At 42.6% G+C, this 19,114-nt stretch overlaps 1 protein-coding gene across 6 annotated transcripts in view; it reads right to left on the reverse strand.

Annotated features, from left to right (window-relative positions):
* The window catches only part of RBMS1 (RNA binding motif single stranded interacting protein 1), a 205,813-nt gene that overhangs the window by 106,750 nt on the left and 79,949 nt on the right, over positions 1-19,114 (reverse strand). For 2 of the 6 annotated variants that reach the window (XM_074363775.1, XM_074363772.1), the window contains exon 1: positions 17,435-17,872. The exons of the other annotated variants lie outside the window; for them this stretch is intronic. In XM_074363775.1, the coding sequence (XP_074219876.1) occupies positions 17,435-17,503 (69 nt within the window). In that variant the 5' untranslated portion in view covers positions 17,504-17,872. Of the gene's footprint in view, positions 1-17,434; positions 17,873-19,114 lie in introns of those variants that run through there. 6 annotated transcript variants of the gene reach the window in all.

Here is a 19,114-nt window from a genome sequence, read left to right on the forward strand (position 1 = left end):
CTACGCATGATTGTCAATACAGAAGTTAAAAATGTCAAAATACTGCCAATAGCTGCAGTAAATGGGACTGGGGAGGTGGTAATGATGGGAAAACACTGAGGCAAGCGAGATTACAGTAACTGTTCTTTTTATCTTTAAGGTTCTTTCTGCCCTGTTCCCTTAGAAGGGCTGAATAAAGATTAGGTAAATCTCTAAATTTTAGCAAGAGCTTTTAATTACTAAATGTTGTTTCCTAAAATTAATAGAAACTGACAAGTTCTGTGGACTGTGGCTAAGCAAGCAGAATAAATGTACTTGAATGTGCAAGGAGCTGGGTGCCACTGTCAGACAGGATGGTCCTTCGCTTCTGTCTGATAATACACCTGTCCAGCTGGGGGGGGGGTGTGTTTCAGCAATGGTGTGAGCTTTGGAACCTTTCCTTCTCTTCTGCCCAAGGCAGTCTCGCCCAGTCTGTGTGTACAGCAGAGTCATGGAGAAAAAAGAGCCAAAAGGAAAGGAAATGGAAACCCACTTTTATCACGTATATAATTATTTAGGCTCAGCAATCTTCTCTCCTCCCTGCCATGTCCTCTCCCAACAAGTACACACAGCTAGCTGTGGATGTATGTTCCCCATCCCCTCACACACACATACCTGAGGCGGTTACTGGGGGGAAAAAAATTCCAGGGCAAGAATTTGACCAAGGGGAAAAAAAAAAAGCTTTCTGTAGCCTGGATTTTAAAGAGTTTCATCTGGTCCCCAAGGCTCCTGCCCAGCCGTGGCATCTTAGCTGGCTCAGCATATCTACAGACTGACCTCTGAAATTGTGGCCAGTTTCCTTCAGGAACTCAGAATGGCTCAAACACATTAGCCCAGCTGGCCCAGTACTCTGGCCAACCAAGGTTCCAAGGGACATGTGCTTTTAGCTTTTCTGATGTCAGCCTTAAAAGATATATCCCAATTTTTCTTTGGATCCAATCTTGACTGTTACTCGTACACGTGTCATTTTCTACTAGGCACCCATTTACCCTTCCTGCATCGCTCCTGGACTTAAAAGATCACTACTTTATGAGACAGTTCATTCTTCCCCACTGAAGAAGCCAACAGGCAGAGCTTTTTTGAGAAATATTTCACCTAGTGTCCTCAAACTTCAGTGAGCTTCTGAGTTACCCAGGGACTTAAAATGCTCCTGTAGCATTTGAGAAAATGAAGTAGCGTAAAGGGTAGAACTAAGACGGTGCATCTTTGAAATTCAGAACCCTGGTGGCCCTCCTGCTCTGGAAGGGTCACTCTCTGGTCTCTAACAGCTGATCTGGGTCTTTGGGGCACTGGGAGCTCCACATCCACTCATGCCTAGCACTCTGGCTGTGACCATTCTACTGGCAAAGCAGTCGCCATCTCGTCCCTTGCTCCCCCCCAGGGTCTATCTTTCATTTCTTCCAAATGCCACTTGATCCTTTGACTTGTACTTGAATGTGCAGTGTGAATGTGAAGTGGCAGGAAAAGGCGTCTCCTGGTTCTAAAACTGCACACTCTCTGGTCACACCCTCTAGATCCTCTTTTGCATCAGCTGATCCAAGCAATTTCTGGTTTCCTGATTTAACACTTCTTACTAACCCTCCCTCGGATGTGAGAGGATTCTGTGGCTCCTTGCTAACAGACATACGGAGAGTTTAATGCCCCGCTCTAGGCTAACAACTCTATATACACTTCGACGGGCCCAAAGAAATATAAGCTTGGGGGATGCCCCTGGGAAGAGGCCTTCCACAGCGCCTCTCCTGAAGGTAAGATCTTTCTGTTCCCATTTAGAGACAAGGAGTCTCTTCCACACGTGTTCACTGCAAACTGTCTCAATCCTTACTTTAGTTTATGTGACTATTTGTAGAAAAACAAACTTCAGAAAGTGGTTGCTTTTGGAAACCCAATGACCTCATTTTGGGCAGAAATGTACGTTCCCTGACAGACAGCACTGCCAGTCACTGATAATTCTTGCCGAAATAATGACTGATAAGTATGCTTAGCTTCACACACTTAGGTAGTTTTGAAAAATTCTACATGAGCAAATCCATATTTTAAATGCAGTAAGGAAACAGGATTTTAAAAGAAAACCTGCAAATGAAATCAGCAAATATTGTGCCCCAAATATACATGTACAACATTATGCTACATACACACTATGCTGCAAAGAGTACAGCTTCCAAATGCTTAGAGATATTAAATATTCTGGTTGGTAATGATAAACACACCCAAACAAAAAGTTAAAGAACTCAGCAATTAAGCAATGATTATAAATTATGAGGAATTCTTTTATAAAGAGAAATAAGTTAGTTGTTCAAAAAAAAAAACTGGTAACTTCAACGTGTGTCCTCAGTATCCCTCAAAAAAAAAAAAAAACAAACAAGGAAGAAGTGAAAGAATAATAAAAGTGAGGCACCTCTAACAGAACATATGAGCATCTTTAAATTTTTGTGTAAGACTCAAGAAGCTTTGATGCTGCTTCACATTCTCACAGAACTACAGCTCTATAATGGCTTTCAAAACAAACTTACAAATGGCAAGAATCTCCCTGTTCTGAAGGACTGACTTAATAACCACAGGAACTCATTGCCATTCCAAGTCCCCAGAGGTAACCTGATGCCTTAATGGGTAGCAGTGCAATTCATCTCTTTCTGAATATATAAGGGCATTATTGCTTCTCCACACCACCACACACACACACACACACACGTCCTGTCTGAGATGTGGTCGATGGCAAACCATCACATCAAATTCTGCTCGAATGTAATGGCAGCAACTGCAGGAAAGGGAGATCAAACAGTTCATCTTCCTGGAAGAGGGAGACCTTCAACTTCAACTTCAACTTCCAGAGGGAAGGAAGAAAAGAAGAGAGGAGAGGATAGAGTTCTGTAGCCATTTGTGACAGCCTACCAGAAGTTTGGAGGGGAGGAAGGAAAAACAGACTTCAAGAAGTAAGGGAAGTACTTTCGGCTGGAATGACAGGTATGGACTTGTGCAAAGCAGGTCAGGGATGGGGCAGTTAGTTCCTCGAGGTCCATGAAGATTATGGCTGTAAACAGATGCATCTGTAGTCATTTACCTGTTTAAGCTACTTCTGTAAAGAAGTATCTTTTATGCAAGGTTAAAAACAACAAAGCATTTCCTTATATGTTAAGCACAACAGGGCCCACAGTGTAACACTTGTGTTATGAAAGCTAATGTGACCACGAGTGAGTCACAAAGCATTTTAGTTTTATTTTGGGTCCACCAGGGTGCCCAACTGATGGGTTTCACCCAAGATGAATGAATGTCTGGTACCAGGTTGTTATGGATTGAACTGTGTCCCCCCCTTCCCCACATACACTGAAGTCCTAATCCCCAGTATCTAAGAACGCAACCTTGTTTGGAGATAGGGTCTTTACAGAGATAATCAAGTTAAGATGAGGTCATTATGGTGGACTCTAGTATGAATGGTGTCCTTATAAAGATGGAAAATTTGGACACAGGGAGAACAAAGACCAGAGTTAGAAGAGTGGCCTGAACAGATCCTCCCCTAACATCTTTGGAGGGAGCACAGCCCTGCCAACACCTGAATCTTGGACTTCTATCTTCCAGAACTGTGAGAAAATACATTTCTTCTGTTTATGAACTCAGTTTATGGAACTCTGTTATGGCAGCTCTAGCAAACTAAGCCAAAAACATTTTTAAAGAAAAAAAATTAACATTTACTCCCAGGATGCTATTTCTATATTATCATGACTCTCTGTCTCCCCAATTCAGAATTATGGCCAAGCCTCAGGGATTCAAAATACCAAAATATGACCAAGGTAGTACTGATTACACAGATACATGAAGGAAGCCTCCCCAAATAGAACCAATCAAAGTATCTAGTCGAGACTGACTCTTTAATCCAAAACCTTTTGATCAAAGCTAAGAACTGGACCTACATTCACTTGGTTTTATTCTCTATCCACTGGATTTTGATGGTGCTAATAAGTAAAATTACTCTCTGGTTTGAGTGTCATCTTCTTTCAATTCCTTCTGTGCACCTTTTGGTAAAAGAGCCAATGAATAAAGGATTCCATGGACCAGGGGTCTGCAAAACATTGCCCAGAGGCCAAATCCTGCCTGCTACTTGCTTTCGTAAGTAAGGCTGACTGGAACACAGCCATGCCAGTTCACTGATGCATTATCTATGGCTGCATTCGAGCCAGAGGCAGTGCTAAGTAATTGTGACAGGGACCTCACGGCCTACAAAGCCTAAAATATTTACTATCTGGGCCTTCACAGAAAACCACATGCCAACACTAGCTATAGTCTATGAAATGTATGAGCAATTTTTATGTAAACCTTTATTGTTTCCCTTCATTGTCAACAATCCCAGCTCCACAAGTACTAGTTTCCAACCCTACTTCACACATTCGACTAGCAAACAGTGAAAAGAAGAGCCTCTTAAAAATGGAAACAGCATCTTTACTGCTTTAATTTCTCTTTACGCTGTCTAGTTTTTCCACCTTTTAGAGAATTAAACCAAATTTGGCAATGAATTAATACCAAGAATGTGGAAGATATACTTCCGTTTCTTCTCTACTCTGTTTTATACCCTAATAAGCAGATTAATACAGTCAATTAATGTAGCGTGACGCTAATGTGGCAATCAACACAATGACAAAATTGATCAGTCAACTGAGAATCTTGTTTCTATCCTGGAATCATATCAAATGCACCTGAAAGTCAAACAGCTAAATTCAGGTCAACTGGAGCATGAAAGCCACAGGTTAGACATGTTCTTACCATGCACTTCTTAAATATCTGTATGCCTTATGCCCTGACTCATTTCTACTTTATATCATTATTCAAAGCCCTGCTCCATAGCCCCTGTTTCACTAAAGGTTTCACTAATGAGAATAAGATCATTAATTTGTTATTCCCTTCAAGGCCTAACACAGTGCTTGGCCCATAGTGATCTCTAAAATCCTAGTTGAATGAATGATAATCCAAGTCGGATTTGGTTGAAAAAGTCCAAACTGCACTAGTAGTCAGGGTATGTGGGTTCTAGTCCTGGTTCTGTTACAAATAAACTGCGTGGTGTTGAAATATCTCACCTTTAAAATGAGTACTTAGAAAAGCTTCTCTCTTAAGGTGGGTTCAGCACTAATATTCTATGGTTCTTTTATGATACACATGATATGATAGACATTATTTCACATCACTTCCGCCAGAACACTAGCATCACATCACAGGATTCATTCAGGGTAAATTATCATGCTGTAGACACCAGAGAGAACCCGTGAGGGTCTCTTACAAGGACCCTCCCACTCTTCTTTAGATGAAACAACTAAGGACCTTTAAATACATTAAAAGAGAAATACTCCAAGTGAACTACCAATGCCTGAAATATCTTAATGGAAATAAAGGACAAGAAGCAGGTTATTCAGATTTTTAAAGCACACACAGCAGCATGTCCTAGAGAGGCCTTCAGCAAAGCAGGGCTGTCAAGTCTCAACTGTGGTTTCTTCTATACAGGAACTTAACCTAGAAACCACAGAGCAAATTTTGCATGCTGTAATAAATCAGGCGGGAAGGGGCTAACAATATGTAAATTTGTCTATCCACAGCCAATGAGGTGAAAAAGACAAAACAAATTTAGAGGCCAAAAGAATATTCATTAATAATTAGAACATGTGGACTTTCTAGATCACTGATATTTTAAACTAGATTGATTTCCCAAGCCAGTAATCTGGATTTCATAAATGCTTTAAGAAGCAATAAAATAGGTGAGAAAATTACCCTTAAAAGAGGAGAAATTAAAAACAAAACAGATGACAGCTGGCAGACTCTAATTTATTTTGTCTGAAAGTAACATGCAACATACCATCCTTAAGGACTTACTTGTTCAGAGAATTAAAACACACACACACACACACAACCCGTCATATGAAAACACTAGTGCAAGGGTGTGCTGCAGTTGGAAAAGCCAAGACTCTGAAGGTAGGATGATGGGGCACTCAGGGTCAGAAGACCTAAGCTCTTCAAGCTGTTAGATTCTGAACAAATTGTTTAATTTCTCTGGATTTTAATTTCCTTAAGAGTAAATTAAAGTTGGTCTAGACCATCACTAAGGTTCCTTCCAACTTTAAAATGCAAAAGCTTCCTTTAAATAAGTGTTTCCTAAAGTGTTTCACAGGATACAGCTAGCAAACACTCTAGGTACCAGGATCAAGTAATTCTAGGAAACGATGAAATAGACAAGGTTGGACAAATGTCAGTACTGCAGGACTTCTCAGACTTTTTAATGCTGATTTACACTGTTAACTCTCTGAGACAGTAATATTATATACTATGCAGTGTTTCCCAAGTTTCTTTGAACACTGAATAGTTTAATTCCTGGAACACTTTCAACATTTAATAGAACCCTGAGTATCTTAGTGAACACAATTTGGGGAAAGCAGCTTTAAACCATAAACTTCATGAATTTAAAATCAGATGCTAAAGGGAACAAAACGCTCATGTCATAGTTGGAGGGCGCCCATTTCAGAAATCATAACACTCCTCTAGTGTTTACCTGTCACAAAGCACTTTATCTTACATTAACTCCTTGACGCTTCTTCACTCTAGGAAGTCAAGGACAAATGTAAGAATCATTTCTATGTATTAATGAGAACTGAGTTTCTCTTCTAGATCTTTCTCCTCACAAAGCATTTTCCCCTAAGGAAACAACGACTGCAATCTTCTACCACTATCACCATTTCGTGGCCCATCTTCCAAGATCCTCTCATGTAAAATGACTTGTTAGGAGACACTCCAAGGAAGCAGGGAAGCAGACGGAGCACCTGTGCCAGATAACATCAAGTGCTGTCACATCTGTGACTTCAGCGAATCATCTCAGTAACACTCATTAACTATTATACCTCATTTTGCCACTGAAGGCATCAAGACCCCAGAAGTTTAAGAAATGTGTCCACGGTTAATAGTTCCACATTCTTGTCTACCTTTCTTTAAAAGCAACTTAAGATGTTCTAAAATAGTTTGAAATAGTTTGATGGCATATTTTAAAACTTAACTTTGGCTGTGGTTCAGTTAAAAATATATATGTTAGTTTGGTGGGTGGTTCATGATTGAAATCTGTTTGAAATATGATTTGATTTACACAAATATTTTAACAGTGGTTACAGCGAGGTATAAATTATTCAAGAGCCACATCTTAATAATAATAAGCACCTGAGAAGTGCCGGCATGCCAGGCAGACACATGTATCATCTCACTGAAACCTCCCCAAAACTCTACGAGGTTAAGATCCTGGAACTACTACACCTTCAAGATCTTGACCATGGAAATTCCTTTCCGATCCCTCTCCTTCCCTCACTCCCAGAGACTTTTCTCTTTTATCTTATCAGAACCTGCAGGACCCTCCCTCCCTATTCTCCAACTTCATTATCTCTCTTGATTTCACCTGTCTCCCTAACCTTCCTAAGGATACTCTCAATTTTCATACCTAATCACTTACCAATGCCACACCCTACATAAACTCATTACCCGGATTCTTTCTCCCTTTTCTTGCTGGAAAAGAGTCAAAATTATCTTTCAACTCAGACCACTGAATTCCCAGGGGCCCTCACAACAGCTTACTCATCCTTCTACTCATCATCTCTATCTGAATGCTCACCAAATTCTGAGAGCAATTATTCCAAATCTTTTGTCACACTCTTTAGACCTAGAATTCCATTCTTTTTAAAAATCGTTAACAGACGACCTAGCCTCTTTACTAAAATGTAAGCTTTTAAAAGGTTGAGCTTCACTGGCCTCCTTACTCCTCCAAACATCTCTAGCATGACCAACCTTCTGATCTCACTGATGGGAAACTCACTCAGATCCTTTTCCTGTAAGACTAACCCTGCCTCAATCTTTCTTAAAAGAAAAACAAACAAACAAAAAACAATGACCTATTTCCAACTATTCTGTTTTCTAGTACCCTGCTCTACCTACAACCAGTCAGATACTAAGATAATCTTGCCTCAAGATTGTCTGAAGGGATTCCTTCCCTTAGACACCAGACTTTTCTAAAGACACACCCTCTTTACTCATGCACTCCTTAAACCTTTAGGAATGTGCTTTCTCCCACTTTTGCCCCTGCTCCCCTTCCCTGACCCACCACACACAAGCGACTCTATTAAAACTTCTGTTTCAAAGGCATTCAAAGATCTCCCAATGGATATTTCCAATAGCCTTGCACTCCACCTCTGTCTTTCTTGACCTCTAGGCAACACATAAAAGGGCTGACCAACCCATCTAGAAACTCTGTTTTTCTTGGGCTTCTGTGATACTCTGGTTCTCCCAACATTTTGCCATTCCTTTCGCCTCCTTTGCCAAAGGCTCTTCTTCCTCCATCCTACCATGGAATCCATGCTGCCGAGGTCTGTCCACTCTTCGGCACATCTTCTCTTCCGGAACTGCTTTCATCTATTCCCAATGCTCCACATGTTAAGTTTCAGGAGGTTTGGAGCTTCTTGCCCTGAGCTCCAGTTCTGTATTTCTTACTAGAAATTTCTGCCAGCAATTGGCAGGTGGGAAGGTGGTAATCTGTGAGTCACATGGCCGAATTAAAATGGCCAAACCAAGCTTATGGCCTTTCCTCAGAAGCTAATTTACTGTGGTAAGATGAATTCTCTAACCTCTTCACCACCATACCTGCCATCTTCCATACTCCTGTTGAAGTCTTTAGTACAACCAGTGCACCTGTAATACTACAGACGTTACAGATGACACGTACTATCAAGAAAGATCTGCTGTGCGAGTGCTCTACTCCAGAGAATGTGGAGATCCAGGCCAAACATGGAAATCCAAGCACCCACGTGACAGCCTCTACACGGAGTTTAAGACAATCCCGGGGGAGCAGTAAAAACAAAACAAAACAAAAATCATTTCCTGGATCCAAAGTGAGTTCTTAAAGTGGTTCACACTGGGTGCTACTAGGCTTTTAAGCTGGACAGTTCTTCCTTCTGCGACTGACATGGACACAGCATCCCTGGTGTCTGGGTTTTAGTGTAAGGTAGAATTTAGCACCCCTACCCCAATTAATTTTAACACCTAAAAAGTAGAAAATCCCTGTAAAAGAAAGGCTGGGTCCTTCCTTATGACTTAGCCCAGAGCAAGTAAGGATGCACAAACTTTTCGTTTTCCCAATCATCTGAGACTAGAGACCTAGGATTCTCTTTCACCAACACCCTCGCCTCCCCATCCAGTCAGTCACCAGCCAAATCTTGTCAATTCTCTCTGTACAGTAACTTGAATCCACCCTACCTAATACGGTCATACTGCCCTGCTCCATTTTACAGCTTTATTCCAACTGTGATAACATCTTTAAACCCAGGCTCTCCTCTTATCCACTTTAGCAAGCCTGACCCTATCCCCACCTCTGCCCTCCAACCTCTACCCTGCAGTCCAGCTCACCTGAATCACCCACTCTTCCCCTAAAAGAAAGCCCACATATTCTACCTTCAAATCTCTGCTGTAATATTCCTTTTGCCTAAAACGTTACCTCCATGATGCAACCTACGATCCCATCTCCCAGCTAGAAATCTTAGCATTATCTTTCTGTCGTCCTCCACCCTCTCCTTCCACATGCAGTCATAAAATCTTTTGGAGAACACAGATCCCTTTGGCAAAGGGATGAAAGCTATAAACCTCTCCCCAGGAAACAGTGAATATATGCAACATTTTACATATAATTTTAGGGGCTTTATGTACTCCAATGTCTACAAAATTTGATCGTTTCTCCTGTCCACAATTTAACTGCCTTCTTTTGGGTCCTCATCATCTCATAGCTGTTTAAGAGCTAGCTAACCTAATGGCTTCCCTGATCAGCCTCTCCCTAGGGAGCAACAGTGTATCCTCTGCGCACCACTGGTTTACTTCCCACAGAATGATGTCTGTTCCAAAAACTACTTATGCTACACACACAATAATTACTTAACTCAATGTCTGAGAGTCTCTGTTAAACTTTCAGTTAAACAAAAGAACACAACCACTCCCTCAAAGCTGGTGTTACATTTGACTTACAAAACTGAGAATATGGAGAACAAAAGTAGAGATGTTGTTTCTAGAATAGATGATTAGGTAGGGTTGGGTTGATCATAAATGGTCTTCCAAATGGGTGATTTTTTTAGGCAGGCTCCGAAGTGGAGAGACAAAGATCTTGTTTTAGAACAGAGGTGAAAGGAAATTCCAGGTGATGGGAATGACAGGAAGAAAAAAACGGGATATAAGAATTTGAAATAATACAAAACAACGAGGCTAGTATCTGCACGCAATCTACATGGCATCAGAACAATAAGACTAACAAATTTTGTCAAGTGGCACACCCACTAATAAAGTAGCTAACAAGGCAATACTGCCTTCCTTCTCTATTTCTCCCTCAGACCCCCCCACCTCTTCCTTCCTCCCTTCAGGCTCTCTCCTCTCCTTTCTCTCTGAAGTCTTGCAGCCTCTACAGAGCTCGCCGAAAACTCCCCTGATATACTGAAAATCCCCCTGGGTTACACAGTAACAACAGCTTCTAAAGTGAGGACATTATCTGTACTGTGTATTTCTTACAGAAACCTCCACTGTCCCAATACAAATTACAGCCGCCTGTAGGGAACCACCTCCCACTCCAATGCCCTTACAAGAAGCTACACTGAAAAGTGAGTATGTGATGAAGACAGTCATGAGTATTCATAATAAAATAAATCCAAAGGATTATGACAGAAGAAGAGCAGTCTCACTTTTTCACATTTAATACAGAAATTATATGTGGGAGAATTTGTGTCCACAAAACAGCTGTATTTAAATGCAGTTGTAAGTCAAATGAAAACAGGGAAAACAGTGGTAATTCCTCAATATTTAGAATACTTTCCTGAAAAGTAATCTAGCATATGAAATTCCACATATATATAGCTGCATTTCCCTCTCGCTGACTCAGATAAATTGGTGTCCTAAATACGTTTTTTTTTAAAGTACGGAAGTTCTGTTTAGCATGTATAAAATAGGAAAATACTAGTTCATAAATATAAAGACTATCTGTCAGAAATAGGTGATTTCCAAAAATGTGATATAGGAGTTTGCAGTAAAAATGAGGACAAAAATTCGTAAATAGGAAAGGGCCGCATCTCAAAGCCCAGGCACAGAAACAGGTAGCACCTACATGCTACTCTGAAATGCTCAATAACTTGAATTCCTTGGGTTTCCACCCCAATTTTTAATTAAAAATAATACAATTTTCTAGATTTTTTCCACTTGATCTTTTTCTTGATAACCAAAAGGCCATGTTCATATGGGGAACAAAGGGGACTAGGAGATTGAAAAATAAAGAGAAACATGTAAAAAATAAAGAAATCCTCATGTAAACAGAATCATGAAAAATAAGTCACTCATGATTCTACCTGCCGACAAAGGAAAACACTTGTTAATACTGTGGCATATTTCCTTTCAGTCTCTTTTTTTAAAATGCATTTTTGAGGCTGTATTGTACGCATAACTAACAAGTACAATCTTCTCTAGTTTACATTACTTTGTTTTGAAAGTTCATATGTTTCAATGAATGAAGTGGAGTCAAAATATATTCCTATATACTAGAGCACTACTCTGTTTAACACCAAGTGTTGTTGTGGCTGCTGCCATTTAATATGTGTTAAATTACAATAGCTACATTGATTCATTATTTTATTACAGAATTTAGTCTGCTCTGTTTAGTTTTTTCACCTCCTCCTAACTCCAGGAAAAGCTTTCTTCCTTCTCACGATATGTCTATCCTATTTTAAAATTTACCAAGCTTTTTAGAATGTATTAAGCAAAGCATTCTCTACAGACGCGAGTTTAAAAACAAACACCCACCAAACACCTACAGATGTCTAAGGAGGAAAAAAAAATGTTTATTTTTCTGAGTAAGGCAAAGATGACATCTTCGAAAACCAAATACACAAACAAGACATAGGAAAGAATTCAGGAAATCATGCATACACTAATAACTGAACCTGTCTTTTTTCAAGCAAATTAAAAGGTAGCATTTTTCATTAATGAGAGTGATGAATGCTCTTTTTTCCCCTTCTCCAGTCATCTATTTGCATAAAATAAAGAATAGAGGGTTGAAAGGCTTTCTTTCCCCAAAGAGAAGGCAAGCTCTGCTAACAAGACTAACAAGAGCCTAACACAGGAACAACTGTTGTAAAACATGGTGGGATGCTCTTTTCTACTTTTTGGGTCTTTTTTTTTTTTTAGTGTGGTTGAAAGTCTCATTTTCCAGCTCCAGATCCTTACCCTTTCGGAGGCTGCCCCCACTTTCTAAACATAGTCCATTCTTAGAGGCTGTGTGAAGGTCTCCTAGGATCACACAGAGCCTCCCAGGACCACCCGCTGTGGCTTGCTCTTTGGGGACATTAATAATAATAACACCTTAGAAGGATGAACAACAACCCTGTGGAGTGGGCACTATTATCTTTACTTAACAGAAACCAAGGCTTTGCGAGGTTACGTGAAAGAGCAGGCAAGTGATGGAGACAGAACTTAACCCAGGGTCTTTCAATTAGGTTAAGTGACAGTTAAAGAAGTTAACATGTGAAATCTGTATTACCAGGGCTCAAAGAATATGCTAAGAGGCAAGATTTTAAGTGGAAAACATGGGAATAATATGGCTTATAATTTATGATTTTTTAGTAACATGTTTTAAAAAGTGAGTTGGGTTCCCCAGAGATAGGGTTGTTGAACTTAGCAAATAAAAACACACAGTACCACGCAATATTTGGGATGTACTTACACTAAAACATTACTCGTTTATCTGAAATTCCAATTTTACTTGTCCTGTAGGTTATCTGACAACCCTAGAGCAAAGGCCTTTACGGAACAACAACAACAACAAAAAGAACACTAATAAACTACAGAGCTGCAATTCCCAGAGCTGAACTCTGGGATGCTGTGTGTGCCACATGTCTTCGGGAGGCCAAGTAAAGGGAAGTGCAGTGGGGCTACAGCTGTTCTTGACTGAGCTTCCTTCTCTTTTTCCTGGTAGCAGACACAGCCTGTGGCTCCAGAGACCCAGCTTTCACCAACTAGGCCATTTAAATTCGCTGCCTCAAAATTCCTGACCCTCTTCTACTTTATGTGGATGTTGTGAAGATTAAATATAGCCGAGGCTGGGAGGGGATATCATATGTATCTTTATTTATTTATTGGCAGAGTGCTTTGGAAATGTATTCCCAGAAACTTGCACAAGACAGATTCCACCCCCCCAACCCATCTCCAAGAAAAAGCTCGAAAAGTATTACCAATGTATGGTGAGCCCAGCTGACGGCAGTCTCTAAAAGGAAGGAAAGAACAAAAACGAGAAACACATTCAAAACCTGAAGCAAACTATGGAAAATGTAATGAGAGGCCAAAAGGGATGCCCAGCGGAAAAACTGGATGATCACTGACGGCAAATTCTGTACTTTTCAAATGGCTCTGGGTCTGTATTTAAAACAGTTACCTTGACTCATAAGCAGTACTGAATAACAAACACACTGAGATAGCCTAACACAAAAACAGGACAAGATCTTATTAGGCATACCAATTTAATTTTCTGCTAATTTCCCCTAAACCACCAATCTCTGTGGCTTGAGTATGTTTACCTTCCTTTAAAAAGCGACACACTGGAACTGCCTCAGACACTGTTCATTTAAACACTTCTTTGAACAACTTTAATCTTCAAATTTTAACAAAACCCAATCTACTACACATAAATTGCTGTGAACAGAAACTGCTTGAAGAGGATTAATCAACAGCTTTGTATGTCATCCTCTAACAAGGCCAAACACTGAATCACTGTTGAATTCTTCACGTGCAGCTACACCCAGTTAATCTTCAAGAAAGCAGCAAACTATGTAAATCTATTTAAACTGGGGAGATAAGTACTTCACTCATCAAAAGTTAGCAACATTTAACAAGTACAGCTATTAGCTGGCAAGATCATTTGTAAAGAAACACACACACAAATGCCGTATTCACCCCACCTACCCCCAAAGACCCCACTGCAAACCACTATGATATATTACTTAGAAAAAAAGTACTTGCTACACGCCTCACTTTATAAAAAGTATGACACAACTGAGTCAAGAAAGAAGTTCCAAAATGGAAGTAAGGAAACATGAAGGGAGTAGCTAATAAAAGAATTAAAAATAAAATGGAAATACTCATTTTTCTATATTTAAAGGCTTTTCAGCACAAAGCACTTTTTCTTTTGAAACACACTAAAATATTTTTACAGCTACAAAAGTCCAAATAAATGGTTTTCGTTTTGGTGGTAGGGGTGTCTTCATACAATCAGACTGGATTTGCTTAAGGAATACCTTGTATCTGGAAGTCACAGTCAACAAAAAGAGGACATGTATGTTTCTCCACTAAGATTTGAACCAACAATCTTTGTCTGGATACTGCCTCCAGGGTTATCACTCGACACAAGGCATCTCACTTTGACCTGAGCCAAGCAGGTATATTTCTAATGTGCTCACAGGCCTGTGATGCAGGAAAAGCCTGTTTATCCTAGATGATGCCAGAGATCAGTGTTCCCTGATGCCCTGGATACACTACGTGGGGCAGGAGGGGGACAAGCACCACCCACCTTTGCTTTAACTGAAACTGGCTGACTCCTCTACTTGTGAAATGCCAAGTTTTAAGAAGAAATTGTACAATCATTCCATAAAGCAATCCTCTGACATCAATGCTGCTTCCAAATATCACAAACCCACCATCCATACCATCAGTATAACTCATCCTTCACCTCCAACCTCACAACCTCCAACTCCCTCCCCTACAAAAAGGTGGGAGGAATCCCTAAGCCTTAAACCGGACTTCTGAGACCAGAAGGGTGATGGGTGGTGATACCAAGGAGCTCTGTAAAAGCAGTCATTGAAATGTGCATGTAATAAACAAGCAGCTGTAGTTTGGTGGTTTTTAAGAGCCTGACTGCCAGGGTTCAAATCCTGGCTCTGCACTTGTGAGAGGGAGTACAGACTGGGCAAGTTAGTTAATCTATGCCTCAGTTTTCTTAACTGTAAAATGGAGTTATTATTGTCTGCTTCATAGGACTGTCAAGGTGACTAAACGAGTTAATCTACCTAAAGCACTTAGAACAGCTACTGGCAGGCAGTAAGGTACTCAGTGATGGTTTGCCACTACTAATTTATATGTAAAATACAAGTGTTATTCCGAGTAATTTTTTTCCAAAGGTGATTTTTAAGTATTCCTCACATTCAGTATTTTCCTCAGGCAAATGATCTGAAGTCAGCTCTAAACAGCTGATTACATATCTCTAGATTAAAATAGGTGCATTATACAGCTAAAATTTACCTATTCTTTCATCAAAATGAACAAACTAATGTGAACTGAAAGGTGCAAGTTTAACATCACAAAATCTTAGAAAAAGCATTAATTAGATTTCCCATTTAGACTAAGCCAGGATGAGATCACAAAGTCACTCATGGTAACCAGGTCCCCGCGCTGGAAGTGTGCTTTCCCAGTGAATGGCTAAATACTAACAAAAGAAACCTTTGACTCAAATACCACTGGTACCCGGGGTCTTGTGTCTGTATAATGCCTACACATTCATTTCTTTCTTCGCCTATAGAAAAAAGAAACTCTGTTTGTTTTTCTGATTCAGTCAGCCCTTTTAGTCTCTGAATCTAAGGAGAGCCCAGTGAAAAGAAGAGCATCTTATCAGCGTGCTCCAGACCGGCAGGCTGTCCCCCTCCACACACAAAACCTCCAGCCCCTCACAGCAAAAGGCCTCACCCTCAGAGCTTTTCCCCCATTTCAGAGCTAACACCCCGCCGGGTTTTGACAACAAATAAATGAATACACAAGGCCCTTACATAATTAGCCATCTTTTCAGGTAGAGGGAGGTGGATGGGGGAGGAGGGTTCAGGAGAATATTTATTGTAAATTGGCTTCATTTATGAAGTTGGTGTAAGTGTACTGGATCTGAGGGCATTTATTTTAAATGAGGCCACATGAAGAGAGTTTAGAGATGCCTGCTTCTGAACCTTCACAATTTTAGCATACACTCCAGCCAAGTCACAAACACAGATTTTCAAAAAAATCTTAATTAAAGGAAAAGGCTTTCTTCAGCCATGTAAAACTTTCATGGACTCAGATAGCAAGGGCACAGATCTGGTGTGTTTACTGTCTTTTTAAGGGAAATCTAACAAGTAAAAGAACCAAAGACCAGAAAATGATACTTTGAGAAAATGAGCACTCCTTTCAGATATACTTATGCTAAGATACCCCACTAAAATGACTTTGAGAACAAAAAGGACTAAACATAATCAATAATCCTGTGAACGCCTTCAGGAAAGTCACAAGGCATCACTGTCATCTGTCATGATCTTAACAGAGCCATGGTCTGCATGGAAGGATACAGTTTGCTTGTATCATAATTGGGATAATAACTTAATTGATTTGTCTCAGTGGCTAAGGATGTACACAAGAGATTTATTATGGAAGAAAAATATCTGCAATCGTGCTTTTGTTTTCTCAACAAGCATCTTGCCACTGACCTCTAAATCAGTTTAACCTTTTCGAAACGGACTTGAACATTTTTTACATAATTTAAAGCTAGGTTTTGTTATTGCTGCTGCTGAAAGGCTCTGTGAGATTTATCACAACATGGCTTCAGTAACCTTCTTTTAAAAACAAAGATGAAAAACAAAGCAAAAGGCCACGACTGTAAGATCCCAGCTCCACTCCTTTTCCCAGCAGGGGATTTTGATCTAACCACTGAAGTGCCTTTGGAGTTCAGTCTGTTAAAAAATGTATGAAACGGTATTAAAATAGGAAAAAGCATGTGTATGACTCAGGCTTATCCAAGTATCTCTGCAACTAGGATGTCACAGAATTTCCCTGTGCTACTGAAAATTGAAAACCTTGAGAAAGTGACAGTAGAAGTTCCTGTTTCTTTTTCTTTTTTTTTAAAAATATATAAATGGGAGGGGGAGCGCGCGCGCGAACGCACACACACACACACACACACACACACACACACAAATTGGTCTTCCGGGTTTCGTACGAATCAGGCAGGTTCTTTGAGGTTTCAAGTGAAGATTGTTGCAACCCAATGTTACGACTCATTATCGTACTCTTTCACACACAAAGGTTTCCGGAAAAAACCCAAACTTGTTGCAGAGCTGGGCGAAGCCCCCGGCCCGGCGCGCTCCAGCTCTCGCCTCCCCGCCGCCCCTTCCTCCGCGTCCCGCCCGGCCCGGCCGACAGGGGCGAGGGCATCTCCCCGGCTAAGGTCACCGGCCCGAGCCGTCCCCGTGGGCCGCCTCCTGCGAAACAAGGTCACCGCCCAGCCCAGTCCCTCCGAGGAGGACAGCGGAGTCCGGCCGAGCGCGGCCGCCCTTTGTAAAGCGGGGCCGCCGGCCTCCGCGCGACATCCCCGCCGCCGCCTCACCTGCTTGCGATAGGGCGTCCTGCAGCTGCTGCTGCCCCCGGGGTTGCCGCTGCTGCTGGGGAAGATCATCGCGGCGGGCGCGGGCGGCGGGCGCGGGCGCGGGGCAGCCTCGCCGCGAGGGGGAGGGCGCAGGGAGGGGGCCGGCCGGGGCCGCGGCCGCTCTGGGAACTCCCTCTCGCCGCGCGGCGGCGGCCGGCGGGGGCTGCAGCTCCGGGCTGACTTCTCCGCCCTCGACCTCCGGACTCGCCTAAAAGTGCGGCGCGGCAGCGGCGGGTGGGACTCGGGCAGCTCGGGCGGCCGCCGCCCTGCGTGCCATGGACGGGAGTTCGCGCGCGGAGCTGGCGGCGCCGCGACTCTCCGGGCGGCAGCGGAGGAGCAGCGCCGCCGCGTCCCCACCTACCGCGGCCTCAACCACCGCCCCGAGAGCGCGCCGGCCGGGGGCGGGGAGGCGGCCGCGCACCGCCTCGCGCCGCGCCCAGGCCCACCCGCGCCTCCCCGCCCTCCTGCCCGGCGCCGCGCCCGCCGCCCTGCCGGCCGGCCGGCCCCCAGGCGCTCCCTCCCGGGCTCGGAGCCGGGGCGGGGGCCTCGCGGCCCGGGAGCCGCCGGCGCCCCCGCTCCGGTGCAATGGTTGGGTCTGGCTCCCCGCGTGCCGCACATTCCTTGGAGTAGCCACCCCCCTCCTCTTTTCCTTTTTTCCCCTCGGCTCTTGGCCTCAGCACCAGCAGCAGCTTTGCACCCCTGCTCGAAGCCCCTTTTAAGGGCACCGCTTCGGAGAATCACTCTAACACCTGGGTAGGAAGCAAACTGGTCCCAGGTTTTCTCTCTTTCCTTTCATCCTCCCAAACTATCCCCCACCCCCACCCCCTCCACTCTCCCAGGAAAGGTGCGGGCAATCACTCCTACTTCAGGGAACAAACCAGCCTTCTGTCAAACCTCTGCAACCCCCTGTTCCTCCGATTCACAAGCTACAATTTCAGCAGAGAAATCAAGTCTGCACTCCCCACCCCCTCCCCGCAAAAACGCACGGTAAAGTTCGTACTTCATTGCTATGCCGGAGTTAGCAAGCTTACCCTTAAGATGCCGGTATCAAAGAGCGAAAATTATTTAAAGCCATCAGTTTGGTAAGCCTTCCAGAAAACTGTTGTAATAAGAGTGTGATCCTTCTATATGTTAATTATCAGATGCGACACACAAATGTGTTCTATTGAAGGGACACAGAAACTGCAAAAAAAAAAAAAGGGGGGGGGGGACAAAGGGAGGAGATGGTTTCCTTTGTTTTCAGTTCAAATTATCTGCGGCGCTTCAAGATGCCCTTTTTCTGGATTACCTTCGCGTTCGTTAGTGTATCAAGCCCAGAACCTGTGCGATGCAGGCCTTCGCGGCAAGTCCCACAGGCACAGCCGCGTCCTACGGATGGGCCACTGGGGCAGTTGGCCTATTCAGCTGTGAGTATTGCAGGGTTATATGACCGCGGTAAGCGGTAAATATTACAGTGTTCCTCCTTGGCCTCTGGCCTTTAACACCTTCCTGGAAAGGGCCATCTGCCATGATAATGAAAAATCCTAACTTGTCTAAGATGTGAAGGCACTCAACTTCTGGCTGCCAGCAGGAAAACACAGGGTCCCCTATGGAAACCGAGTCTTCTAGCAAAGCTGTGACCATTCAAGGGTTTTTCCAGCA

This window comes from Camelus bactrianus, chromosome 5, assembly GCF_048773025.1.
Source record: "Camelus bactrianus isolate YW-2024 breed Bactrian camel chromosome 5, ASM4877302v1, whole genome shotgun sequence".
Classification (NCBI taxonomy): domain Eukaryota; kingdom Metazoa; phylum Chordata; class Mammalia; order Artiodactyla; family Camelidae; genus Camelus; species Camelus bactrianus.